Below are 13,279 nucleotides of genomic sequence, written 5' to 3'. Positions count from 1 at the left end.
GCTCATGGGGACCATGGGGAGGTGGTGGAGCTCGTGGGGATGTGGTGGAGCTCATGGGGACCATCAGGAGGTGGTGGAGCTCATGGGGATGTCTTGGAGCTCATGGGGGCCATCAGGAGGTGGTGGGGACCATGGGGAGGTGGTGGAGCTCATGGGGACGTTTTGGAGCTCATGGGGACCATCAGGAGGTGGTGGGGATCATGGGGAGGTGGTGGAGCTCATGGGGAGGTGGTGGAGCTTATGGTGACCATGGAGAGGTGGTGGAGCTCGTGGGGACCATCAAGAGGTGGTGGAGCTCATGGGGACCATGGGGATGTGGTGGGGCTCATGGGGAGGTGGTGGAGCTCATGGGGACGTTGTGGAGCTCATGAGGACCATCAGGAGTTGGTGGAGCTCATGGGGAGGTGGTGGAGCTCATGGGGACGTTGTGGAGCTCATGGGGACCATGGGGACATGGTGAGGACCGCGGGGTTGTGATGGAGCTCATGGGGACCATGGGGAGGCGGTGGTGGGACGGGGCCCTCACCTTGCCCTGCAGGTGCAGGTTGTTGTTGAGGAACTCCCGCACCTCCTCATCTGTGTCCTTCTGCAGGAGAAGAAGGACCACGGCCACCTCAGGGGCTGTCCCCAAGGCCAGGGCTTCACCTCAAGGCTGTCCTCAAGCCCAGAGGTTCACCTCGAGGCTGTCCCCAAGCCCAGAGGTTCACCTCAAGGTTGTCCCCAAGCCCGAAGATTGACCTCAAGGCTGTTCCCAAGCCCAGAGGTTGTCCTCCAGCCCAGAGGTTCACCTCGAGGTTGTCCCCAAGCCCAGACGTTGTCCCCAAGGTTGACCTCAAGGTTGTCCTCAAGCCCAGAGGTTATCCTCCAGCCCAGAGGTTCACCTCAAGGTTGTCCCCAAGCCCTGAGGTTGTACTGAAGGTTGTCCCGAACCCACCAGATTGTCCTCAAGGTTGTCCCCAAGCCCAGAGGTTGACCTCAAGGTTGTCCCTGAGCCCAAAGATTGACCTCAAGGTTGTCCTCAAGCCCAGAGGTTGTCCCCAAGGTTGTCCTCAAGCCCAGAGGATGACCTCCAGGTTGTTCCCAAGCCCTGAGGTTGTCCTCCAGCCCAGAGGTTGACCTCCAGGTTGTCCCCAAGGTTGACCTCAAGGTTGTCCTCCAGCCCAGAGTTTGTCCTCCAGCCCAGAGGTTGTCCCCAAGGTTGTTCCCAAGCCCAGAGGTTGTCCCCAAGGTTGACCTCCAGGTTGTCCCCAAGCCCAGAGGTTGACCTCCAGGTTGTCCCCGAGCGCCGAGGTTGTCCCCAGGGCTGTCCCCAACCCACCAGGGCGTAGCGGCCCTTGGCCAAGGCGATGAGCTCCTGGTCGGTGGGAGAGCACATGTTGAGGCCGATGGGCAGCATCTTCTTGAGGGTGGCCACGATCAGGGAGGTGTGGACGGAGTATCGGTCCCCGCGACGCTTCTTCTTCGTCCTCTCCTGCTCTGAGCCACCGCCCTGCGGGGACGGCCGGGAGGACGTCAGGGCCACCGCCCCGATGACCTCAATGGCACGGGGGCGTCCATGGTGGGACCACCACGCCATGAGGATGAGGAACCTGGTGGCCCCACAGAGGAGAACCTCAGAGGGGTCTTAGGGGGTTCCAGCCCTGATGGACCCACAGAGGAGAACCTCAGAGGGGTCTTAGGGGGTTCCAGCCCTGATGGACCCACAGAGGAGAACCTCAGAGGGGTCTTAGGGGGTTCCAGCCCTGATGGACCCACAGAGGAGAACCTCAGAGGGGTCTTAGGGGGTTCCAGCCCTGATGGACCCACAGAGGAGAACCTCAGAGGGTTTTTTTGGGGTTCCAGCCCTGATGGACCCACAGAGGAGAACCTCAGTGGGGTCTTAGGGGGTTCCAGCCCTGATGGACCCACAGAGAAGAACCTCAGAGGGGTCTTAGGGGGTTCCAGCCCTGATGGACCCACAGAGAAGAACCTCAGAGGGGTTTTGGGGGGTTCCAGCCCTGATGGACCCACAGAGGAGAACCTCAGAGGGGTTTTGGGGGGCTCCAGCCCTGATGGACCCACAGAGAAGAACCTCAGAAGGGTCTTGAGGGGGTTCCAGCCCTGATGGACCCACAGAGAAGAACCTCAGAAGGGTCTTGAGGGGGTTCCAGCCCTGATGGACCCACAGAGAAGAACCTCAGAGGGGTCTTAGGGGGTTCCAGCCATGATGGACCCACAGAGGAGAACCTCAGAGGGGTCTTAGAGGGTTCCAACCCTGATAGAACCACAGAGAAGAACCTCAGAGGGGTCTTAGGGGGTTCCAGCCCTGATGGCCCCACAGAGGAGAACCTCAGAGGGGTCTTAGGAGGTTCCAGCCCTGATGGACCCACAGAGGAGAACCTCAGAGGGGTCTTAGGGGGTTCCAGCCCTGATGGCCCCACAGAGGAGAACCTCAGAGGGTTTTTTTGGGGTTCCAGCCCTGGTGGCCCCACAGAGGAGAACCTCAGAGGGGTCTTAGGGGGTTCCAGCCCTGGTGGCCCCACAGAGAAGAACCTCAGAGGGGTCTTAGGGGGTTCCAGCCCTGGTGGCCCCACAGAGGAGAACCTCAGAGGGGTTTTGGGGGGCTCCAGCCCTGGTGGCCCCACGGAGGGGCCTTGGGGTCCTCCCCACATGTCCCCGCTAACCTGTCCATCTCCAGACTGGGTTGGCATCGCCCGCGGCCAAGCCAGGAGAGAAGAGACAGCGTTAAGGTCCCCACGTCCCCACGACCCAAAGTGGACACGGAGGGATGGAGACCCACGGAGAGGAGGAGTTGGGGGGCAGCGGGAGGGGCGGGAGGGGGGAGATGGTTGGGGTTGGGTGGGGTTTGGGGTCTCAGGTGGGTTTTGGGGTGGTCTGAGGGCACCAGGAGGGGTGGAAGGGGTGGAGATGGTTGGGGTTGGGTGGGTTTTGGGGTCTCGGGTGGGTTTTGGGGTGGTCTGAAGGTACCAGGAGGGATGGAAGGGGTGGAGATGGTTGGGGTTGGGTGGGTTTTGGGGTCTCGGGTGGGTTTTGGGGTGGTCTGAAGGTACCAGGAGGGATGGAAGGGGTGGAGATGGTTGGGGTTGGGTGGGTTTTGGGGTCTCAGGTGGGTTTTGGGGTCTCGGGTGGGTTTTGGGGTGGTCTGAGGGCACCAGGAGGGGTGGAAGGGGTGGAGATGGTTGAGGTTGGGTGGGTTTTGGGGTCTCGGGTGGGTTTGGGGGTGGTCTGAGGGCACCAGGAGGGATGGAAGGGGTGGAGATGGTTGAGGTTGGGTGGGTTTTGGGGTCTCGGGTGGGTTTGGGGGTGGTCTGAGGGCACCAGGAGGGGTGGAGATGGTTGAGGTTGGGCGGGTTTTGGGGTCTCGGGTGGATTTGGGGGTGGTCTGAGGGCACCAGGAGGGATGGAAGGGGTGGAGATGGTTGAGGTTGGGTGGGTTTGGGGTCTCGGGTGGGTTTTGGGGTGGTCTGAGGGCACCAGGAGGGGTGGAAGGGATGGAGATGGTTGAGGTTGGGTGAGTTTTGGGGTCTCGGGTGGGTTTTGGGGTGATCTGAGGGCACCAGGAGGGATGGAAGGGGTGGAGATGGTTGAGGTTGGGTGGGTTTTGGGGTCTCAGGTAGGTTTTGGGGTCTCGGGTGGGTTTTGGGGTCTCAGATGGGTTTTGGGGTGGTCTGAGGGCACCAGAAGGGGTGGAGATGGTTGAGGTTGGGTGGGTTTTGGGGTCTCGGGTGGGTTTGGGGGTGGTCTGAGGGCACCAGGAGGGATGGAAGGGGTGGAGATGGTTGGGGTTGGGTGGGTTTTGGGGTCTCGGGTGGGTTTTGGGGTCTCAGGTGGGTTTGGGGGTGGTCTGAGGGCACCAGGAGGGATGGAAGGGGTGGAGATGGTTGGGGTTGGGTGGGTTTTGGGGTCTCAGATGGGTTTTGGGGTCTCAGGTGGGTTTTGGGGTCTCGGGTGGGTTTGGGGGTGGTCTGAGGGCACCAGGAGGGGTGGAAGGGATGGAGATGGTTGAGGTTGGGTGGGTTTGGGGTCTCGGGTGGGTTTTGGGGTGGTTTGAGGGCACCAGGAGGGATGGAAGGGGTGGAGATGGTTGGGGTTGGGCAGGTTTTGGGGTCTCAGGTGGGTTTTGGGGTGGTCTGAGGGCACCAGGAGGGATGGAAGGGGTGGAGATGGTTGGGGTTGGGTGGGTTTTGGGGTCTCGGGTGGGTTTTGGGGTCTCAGGTGGGTTTGGGGGTGGTCTGAGGGCACCAGGAGGGATGGAAGGGGTGGAGATGGTTGGGGTTGGGCAGGTTTTGGGGTCTCAGGTGAGTTTTGGGGTCTCGGGTGGGTTTGGGGAGCAGAGGAGGTGGGTTGGGGTCACCTTGGCCATCTTGCTCTTGCTGTCGGCCGTCAGGAAGGACATGTTGTTGATCTCGTTCTGCACCACGAAGTTCTGCTCCTCACGCTTGAAGTTCTGCCGGGAGTTGGGGACACCGGGCCGTGACCTCAGGTCCGGGACCTCCCCGGAGGTCTTCTGGGCCACCCGACGCTCCACCAGCAGCTCCCACGGCCCCTCGACTCACGTGGGACTTGGACCAGTAGATGAAGACCTCGCCCACCATGCGGAAGAGCTCCTCAGCATCCGCGTTGGGCTCCGTCAGCCACTTGGCCCTGGGGTCACACGGCCAACATCCATGGGTCTCCATGGTCACCATCCATGGGTCACGTGGCCACCATCCATGGGTCTCCATGGCCACCATCCATGGGTCTCCATGGCCACCATGAATAGACCTCCATGGCCACCATCAATGGGTCTCCATGGCCACCATTGATGGGTCTCCATGGCCACCATCAGTAGACCTCCATAGCCACCATGAGTAGATCTCCATGGCCACCATCCATGGGTCTCCATGGCCACAATCAATGGGTCAACATGGCCACCATCAGTAGACCTCCATGGCCACCATCAATGAGCCTCCATGGCCACCATTGATGGGTCTCCATGGCCACCTTGGGTAGACCTCCATAGCCACCATGAGTAGACCTCCATGGCCACCATCGATGGTTCTCCATGGCCACCATCAATAGTTCTCCATGGCTACCATTAGTAGATCTCCATGGCCACCAACAATGGGTCTCCATGGCCACCATCAATGGTTCTCCATGGCCATCATGAGTAGACCTCCATGGCCACCATCGATGGTTCTCCATGGCTACCATTAGTAGACCTCCATGGCCACGATCGATGGTTCTCCATGGCCACCATCGATGGTTCTCCATGGCTACCATTAGTAGACCTCCATGGCCACGATCGATGGTTCTCCATGGCCACCATCAATGGTTCTCCATGGCCACCATTAGTAGATCTCCATGGCCACCATCAATGGTTCTCCATGGCCACCATCAATGGTTCTCCATGGCCACCATGAGTAGACCTCCATGGCCACCATCAATGGTTCTCCATGGCCACCATCGATGGTTCTCCATGGCCACCATTAGTAGACCTCCATGGCCACCATCAATGGTTCTCCATGGCCACCATCAATGGTTCTCCATGGCCACCATGAGTAGACCTCCATGGCCACCATCGATGGTTCTCCATGGCCACCATCAATGGTTCTCCATGGCCACCATGAGTAGACCTCCATGGCAACCATCGATGGTTCTCCATGGCCACCATCGATGGTTCTCCATGGCAACCATCAATGGTTCTCCATGGCCACCATCAATGGTTCTCCATGGCCACCACGAGTAGACCTCCCATCCAAGGTGGGTGTCCCCCCGGGTTGTCCCCCCGGCGGTGGCCCCGTCGGTGCTCACCGGCTGTTGTCCACGTAGCGGATGAGGAGGGGGTAGAGGGCGTAGAGGTCGCGGCAGAGGACGGAGAACTCATCGCGGATGAGGAGCTCGGCGTCCTCGCCCTCGGCCTTGGCCTCCATCCGCAGCTGCTCCTCCTCGGCCACCACTTTGCCCGCGCGCTTCTTCAGCTTCTCCATGGTGGGGATGAAGTGGGAGCGCAGCAGCTCCGGCTTCGCTTTGCTCACGATGGGCTGAGCGAACACTGCGCCGACACCGCAGCTGCAGGACCTCCCCAGGACCACCCGGAACCTCCCCAGGACCACCGGGACCTCCCCAGGACCACCCAGAACCTCCCCAGGACCACCCGGAGCCACCCGGAACCTCCCCAGGGCCACCCGGAACCTCCCCAGGACCACCCGGAACCTCCCCAGGACCACCCAGAACCTCCCCAGGACCACCCGGAGCCACCCGGAACCTCCCCAGGGCCACCCGGAACCTCCCCAGGACCACCCGGAACCTCCCCAGGACCACCCAGAACCTCCCCAGGACCACCCGGAGCCACCGGGACCTCCCCAGGACCACCCGGAGCCACCCGGAACCTCCCCAGGACCACCCAGAACCTTCCCAGGACCACCTGGAGCCACCAGAACCTCCCCAGGACCACCCGGAACCTCCCCAGGACCACCCGGAACCTCCCCAGGACCACCCGGAGCCACCGGGACCTCCCCAGGACCACCTGGAGCCACCGGGACCTCCCCAGAACCACCAGAACCTCCCCAGGACCACCCAGAACCTTCCCAGGACCACCTGGAACCTCCCCAGGACCACTCGGAGCCACCAGAACCTCCCCAGGACCACCCAGAACCTTCCCAGGACCACCCGGAGCCACCAGAACCTCCCCAGGACCACCCAGAACCTCCCCAGGACCACTTGGAGCCACCAGAACCTCCCCAGGACCACCGGGAACCTCCCCAGGACCACCCGGAACCTCCCCAGGACCACCCGGAGCCACCGCCACCTCCCCAGGACCACCCGGAGCCACCGGGAACCTCCCCAGGACCACCCGGAGCCACCGGGAACCTCCCCAGGACCACCCGGAGACACCGGGAACCTCCCCAGGACCACCCGGAGACACCGGGAACCTCCCCAGGACCACCCGGAGACACCGGGAACCTCCCCAGGACCACCCAGAACCTCCCCAGGATCACCCGGAGCCACCCGGAACCTCCCCAGGACCACCCGGAGCCACCCGGAACCTCCCCAGGACCACCCAGAACCTCCCCAGGACCACCCGGAACCTCCCCAGGACCACCCGGAGCCACCGCCACCTCCCCAGGACCACCCGGAGCCACCGGGAACCTCCCCAGGACCACCAGGAACCTCCCCAGGACCACCGGGAACCTCCCCAGGACCACCTGGAGCCACCGGGAACCTCCCCAGGACCACCCGGAGACACCGGGAACCTCCCCAGGACCACCCAGAACCTCCCCAGGACCACCCGGAGCCACCCGGAACCTCCCCAGGACCACCCGGAGCCACCGGGACCTCCCCAGGACCACCCGGAGCCACCGGGAACCTCCCCAGGACCACCCGGAGCCACCGCCACCTCCCCAGGACCACCCGGGACCTCCCCAGGACCACCCGGAGCCACCGGGAACCTCCCCAGGACCACCCGGAACCTCCCCAGGACCACCTGGAGCCACCAGAACTTCTCCAGAACTACTCGAGGCCACCAGCACCAGCCTGTGACCATCCATGGCCACCAACACCATCTTGAGGAGATACTCGGGGCCACCACCGTGACTCTGAGACCCACCAGTGCCATCCACAGCCCCACCACGACCACCGGCCCCACCCGGGGCCCCCTTGGAGCCACCTTCAGGAGATCCTGAAGGCCACCACCACCTCTCCCGGCGCCCCACCAGGGCCGGGCCTCCACCCACCGGCCAGACGCTTCATCCAGGAGGCCTCGTCGATGCCCAGGTTGTTGACCACGATGCGCAGGATGTTGCCCAGGAGGGCGTTGAGGTGGTGGCTGGTGACGGCCGTGGGCCACGGGCCGTGGGCCACCGCGTCGGGTCCTCGTTCCCACCAGCGCGGGAGGTAATTGCAGAGCATGGGCAGCGTCACCTCGATGACGTGGGGCATCTCCGTGTAACGAGCGCCCGACTCGGCCAGGGCGCCGATGGTCCCCATCAGCTGCTCCAGAGGAGGAACGTCCGGACACATCTCCTCCACGCGGTTGGGCAGTCCCAGCACTGCGGGACACGGAGAAACATCTCCTGGTCTGCTCGGGAAGGACCAGGACTGAGGGACATGGAGAAACATCTCCTCATCTGCTCGGGAAGGACCAGGACTGGGGGACGTGGAGAAACATCTCCTCGTCTGCTCGGGAAGGACCAGGACTGAGGGATATGGGGGACATGGAGACATGGAGAAACATCTCCTCGTCTGCTCGGGAAGGACCAGGACTGAGGGACATGGAGAAACATCTCCTCGTCTGCTCGGGAAGGACCAGGACTGGGGGATATGGGGGACATGGAGACATGGAGAAACATCTCCTCCACTTGGCCGGGAAGGACCAGGACTGAGGGATGTGGAGGACATGGAGAAACATCTCCTCATCTGCTCGGGAAGGACCAGGACTGGAGGACGCGGAGATGAGGAGGATGTGGAGAAACATCTCCTCCACTTGGCCGGGAAGGATCAGGACTGGAGGACATGGAGACATAGAGACATGGAGAAACATCTCCTCTGCTTGGCTGGGAAGGAGCAGGACTTGGAGACATGGAGATGAGGAGGACATGGAGAAACATCTCCTCCACTTGGTTGGGAAGGACCAGGACTGGAGGACATGGAGGACGTGGAGAAACATCTTCTCTACTGGGCTGGGAAGGACCAGGACTGAGGGATATGGGGGAACGTGGAGAAACATCTCCTCCACTTGGCCGGGAAGGACCAGGACTGGAGGACATGGAGACATAGAGACATGGAGAAACATCTCTGCTTGGCTGGGAAGGACCAGGACTGGAGGACATGGAGACATAGAGACATGGAGAAACATCTCTGCTTGGCTGGGAAGGACCAGGACTGGAGGACATGGAGGACGTGGAGAAACATCTCCTCCGCTTGGCTGGGAAGGACCAGGACTGAGGGACACGGAGATGAGGAGGACGTGGAGAAACATCTCCTCCACTTGGTTGGGCAGGACCAGGGCTGAGGGACATGGAGGTTGTGGAGAAACATCTCCGCCTGGTTAGGAAGGACCGGGCCTGGGGGAGGTGGAGGACATGGAGACATGGAGAAACATCTCCTCTGCTTGGTTGGGAAGGACCAGGACTGAGGGACATGGAGATGAGGAGGACGTGGAGAAACATCTCCTCTACTTGGCTGGGAAGGACCAGGACTGGGGGACATGGAGGTTGTGGAGAAACATCTCCTCCACTTGGCTGGGAAGGACCAGGACTGGGGGACATGGAGGTTGTGGAGAAACATCTCCGCCTGGTCAGGAAGGACGGGGCGTGGGGAGGCGGAGGAGGTCCTCACCGGCGCGCTCGCGGGCGCTCTTGGTGCTGTAGACGGAGCAGGGGTTGCACCCGTCCAGCTGCGGCTCCAGGAACGCCACCGGCATCGCCGCCGCCAACCGCGCCAGACACTCGCCCAGCGCCGGACGCTGCCTGGAGGCCACCGTCACCACCGGGGTCACGGGGTCACCCCGAGGTCACCCCAGAGCCATGGGGACACTGAGGTCACCCCAAGGCCACCCAAGAGCCATGGGGACCCCAAGGCCACCCAAGGTCACCCCAAGGCCACCCCAGAGCCATGGGGACACCGAGGTCACCCCAAGGCCACCCCAGACCCATGGGGACCTCAAGGCCACCCCAGAGCCATAGATGTCCCAAGGTCACCTCAGGGCCACCCCAAGGCCACCTCAGGACCATCCCAGACCCGAGGTCACCCCAAGGCCACCCCAGAGCCATAGACATCCCAAGGTCACCCCATGGCTACACCACCCCCATGGGGACCCCGAGGCCACCCAAGATCACCCCAAGGCCACCCCAGACCCACGGGGACCCCAAGGTCACCCCAAGGCCACCCCAGACCCATGGGGACCTCAAGGCCACCCAAGGTCACCCCAGGGCCACCCCAGACCCATGGGGACCCCATGGCCACCCGAGATCACCCCAAGGCCACCCCAGAGCCATGGGGACCTCAAGGCCACCCCATGGCCACCCCAGAGCCATGGGTCACCCCATGGCCACCTCATGACCACCTCATCCCCTCGGGGACCCCTCGGGGACCCCTCGGGGGCCGCAGCCCGGTGGGTCCCCACCTCTCCACGTAGGCGTTGCGGGTGGTGCCCAGGGAGAAGATGCTGCAGAGGATCCGGTAACAGGAGACCTGCACGTCATCCACTGCAGGGACGGCGGCGTCAGCGCCGCGGGGACACCGGCGCCCCGCGGGGACCCCAACCTCCTGCCCACGGCCCTCCCCAGATCCATCCCCAATCTCTCCCCATGGCGGCCCCATGGTGTCCTCCATCCCCGTGGTGTCCCCGTGGTGTCGCCATGGTGTCCCTCATCCCTGTGGTGTCCTCCATCCCCGTGGTGTCCCCATGGTGTCCCTCATCCCTATGGTGTCCTCCATCCCCGTGGTGTCCCCATGGTGTCCCTCATCCCTATGGTGTCCTCCATCCCCATGGTGTCCCCTTGTCCTCAAGATGTTCCCAAGTCTCCATGGTGTCCCCATGATGTCTCCCATCCCCAACGTGTCCCCATGGTGTCCTCTTGCCCCTAAGGTGTCCCCTTGTCCTCAAGATGTTCCCGAGTCCCCATGGAGTCCCAATGATGTCTCCCATCTCCAATGTGTCCCCATGGTGTCCCCCATCCCCATGGTGTCCCCTTGTCCCTAAGGTGTCCCCTTGTCCTCGTGGTGTCCCCGTGGTGTCCTCCATCCCTGTGGTGTCCCCATGGTGTCCCCTTTTCTCCATGATGTCCCCCATCTCCATGGTGTCCCCATGGCGACCCCAAGTCCCCATGGTGTCCCCTTGTCCTCGAGATGTTCCCAGGTCTCCATGGTGTCCCCATGATGTCTGTCATCCCCATGGTGTCCCCTTTTCCCCATGGTGTCCCCATGGTGTCCTCCAACCCTATAGTGTCCCCATGGTGTCCCCATGGTGTCCTCCATCCCCGTGGTGTCCCCATGGTGTCCCCTTTTCTCCATGGTGTCCTCCAACCCTATGGTGTCCCCATGGTGTCCCCCATCCTCATGGTGTCCCCATGGTGTCCCCACGGTGTCCCTCATCCCCATGGTGTCCTCCATCCCCATGGTGTCCCCATGGCATCCCCAAGTCCCCATGGTGTCCTCCAACCCTATGGTGTCCCCATGGTGTCCCCATGGTGTCCCCCATCCCCATGGTGTCCCCCATCCCCGTGGTGTCCCCGTGGTGTCCCCGTGGTCCTCACGGATGACGTCGTCCCCGAACTGGTGTTGGGCCACGTGCTCGAAGAGGGAGGTGAGGACGGGCAGCAGAGCCACTGTGGTGTAGTTGATGTTCTGGGCCACCCCCTTGACCTGCGTCCGGCTCTGCGTCACCTTCCCCAGCTTGAGGTTCTCCACCATCTTCTCGATGTCCTCGGAGGCGCTCTCGAAGAACGAGCGCAGCCCGGCCTTCACGATCTCCGGGCCCGACTTCATCACCGTCCTGCGGCGTTGGGGACACCATGGAGGTTGGGGACCACGGGGGGGTTGGGGACCACGAGGAGGTTGGGGACCATGGGGGGGTTTGGGACCACGAGGAGGTTTGGAACCATGAGGAGTTTTGAGGCCATGGGGGGTTCCACCACCTTGGGGTCATGGAGGGGTTTAGGACCATGGGAGGTGACCACCACCTTGAGGACCATGAGGAGGTTTGGGACCACAAGAAGGTTTGGGACCATGAGGAGGTGCCACCACCTTGGGGTCATGAGAAGGTTTGGGACCATGGAGGGGTTTGGGGCCATGGGAGATGCCACCACCTTGGGGTCATGGGGGGGTTTAGGACCATGGGAGGTGGCCACCACCTTGGGGACCATGAGGAGGTTTGGGACCATGAGGAGGTGCCACCACTTTGGGGTCATGGGGGGGTTTGGGGTCATGAGGAGGTTTAGGACCATGAGGAGGTGCCACCACCGTGGGGTCATGGGGGAGTTTGGGACCATGAGAAGGTTCAGGACCATGGGAGGTGCCACCACCTTGGGGACCATGAGAAGGTCTGGGACCATGAGGAGGTGCCACCACCTTGGGGTCATGGGGGCGTTTGGGGCCATGGGAGGTGCCACCACCTTGGGGACCATGAGGAGGTTTGGGACCATGAGGATGTGCCACCACCGTGGGGTCATGGGGGGGTTTGGGACCATGAGAAGGTTTAGGACCACAAGGAGGTGCCACCACCTTGGGGTCATGAGGAGTTTTGGGGTCATGGGGAGGTTTGGGGCCATGAGGAGGTTTGGGACCATGAGGAGGTGCCACCACCTTGGGGTCATGGGGGCGTTTGGGGCCATGAGGAGGTTCAGGACCATGGGAGGTGCCACCACCGTGGGGTCATGAGGAGTTTTGGGGTCATGAGGAGTTTTGGGGCCACGAGGAGGTTTGGGACCATGAGGAGGGGCCACCACTTTGGGGTCACGGGGACCTTGGGGACCCCCCGAGGTGTCACCTGGCGTCGAGCGAGCGGGCGAGGATGTGCAGACAGTTCACCACGGCCGGAGCGTCCGTCCCTGCGGGGGGGACACAGCTCAGCCCCAACGGGGAACCCCAGGGTCCCCCAATATCCCCCCATGTCCCCAATATCCCCCCATGTCCCCCATGTCCCCCATATCCCCCATGTCCCCCTGTGTCCCCCCGTGTCCCCCCAATACCCCCCCGTCCCCCATGTCCCCCCATGTCCTCCCAATACCCCCCGTGTCCCCCCCATGTCTCCCCCCGTGTCCCCCCGTGTCCCCCTGTGTCCCCCAATACCCCCCATGTCCCCCCATGTCCCCCCATGTCCCCCCATATCCCCCATATCCCCCGTGTCCCCCCGTGTCCCCCCGTGTCCCCCCTGTCCCCCGTGTCCCCCCGTGTCCCCCAATACCCCCCGTGTCCCCCCCGTGTCCCCCCGCGTCCCCCCGTGTCCCCCTGTCCCCCCGTGTCCCCCCGTGTCCCCCCGTGTCCCCCACATCCCCCCGTGTCCCCCCATGTCCCCCAATACCCCCCTGTCCCCCTGTGTCCCCCCTGTCCCCCCGTGTCCCCCCATGTCCCCCCACATCCCCCCATGTCCCCCATGTCCCCCCATGTCCCCCCTGTCCCCCCGTGTCCCCGTGTCCCCCAATACCCCCCTGTCCCCCCCTGTCCCCCCGTGTCCCCCAATACCCCCCGTGTCCCCCCGTGTCCCCCACATCCCCCCTGTCCCCCCCGTCCCCCCATGTCCCCCCGTGTCCCCCTGTCCCCCCAGTGTCCCCCATGTCCCCCCGTGTCCCCCACATCC

At 63.2% G+C, this 13,279-nt stretch overlaps 1 protein-coding gene across 2 annotated transcripts in view; it reads right to left on the bottom strand.

The window, feature by feature from the left end:
- Nucleotides 1-13,279, bottom strand: part of RYR1 (ryanodine receptor 1) — a 130,647-nt gene that overhangs the window by 27,345 nt on the left and 90,023 nt on the right. The window contains exons 55-65 of one of the 2 annotated variants that reach the window (XM_054052901.1): nt 12,470-12,530; nt 11,238-11,476; nt 10,106-10,187; nt 9,319-9,449; nt 7,716-8,030; nt 5,794-6,034; nt 4,557-4,644; nt 4,355-4,447; nt 2,664-2,678; nt 1,319-1,489; nt 527-586 (exon numbers count right to left, since the gene is read on the bottom strand). In XM_054052901.1, coding sequence (XP_053908876.1) covers nt 527-586; nt 1,319-1,489; nt 2,664-2,678; nt 4,355-4,447; nt 4,557-4,644; nt 5,794-6,034; nt 7,716-8,030; nt 9,319-9,449; nt 10,106-10,187; nt 11,238-11,476; nt 12,470-12,530 — 1,496 coding nt within the window. The remainder of the gene's footprint in view (nt 1-526; nt 587-1,318; nt 1,490-2,663; nt 2,679-4,354; nt 4,448-4,556; nt 4,645-5,793; nt 6,035-7,715; nt 8,031-9,318; nt 9,450-10,105; nt 10,188-11,237; nt 11,477-12,469; nt 12,531-13,279) is intronic. The other variant, XM_054052902.1, reaches the window with a different exon arrangement.

Source organism: Cuculus canorus, chromosome 37 (genome assembly GCF_017976375.1).
Source record: "Cuculus canorus isolate bCucCan1 chromosome 37, bCucCan1.pri, whole genome shotgun sequence".
NCBI lineage: Eukaryota > Metazoa > Chordata > Aves > Cuculiformes > Cuculidae > Cuculus > Cuculus canorus.
Note: the sequence above shows the minus strand (reverse complement) of the source record. Positions and strands in the feature narration are given on the sequence as shown.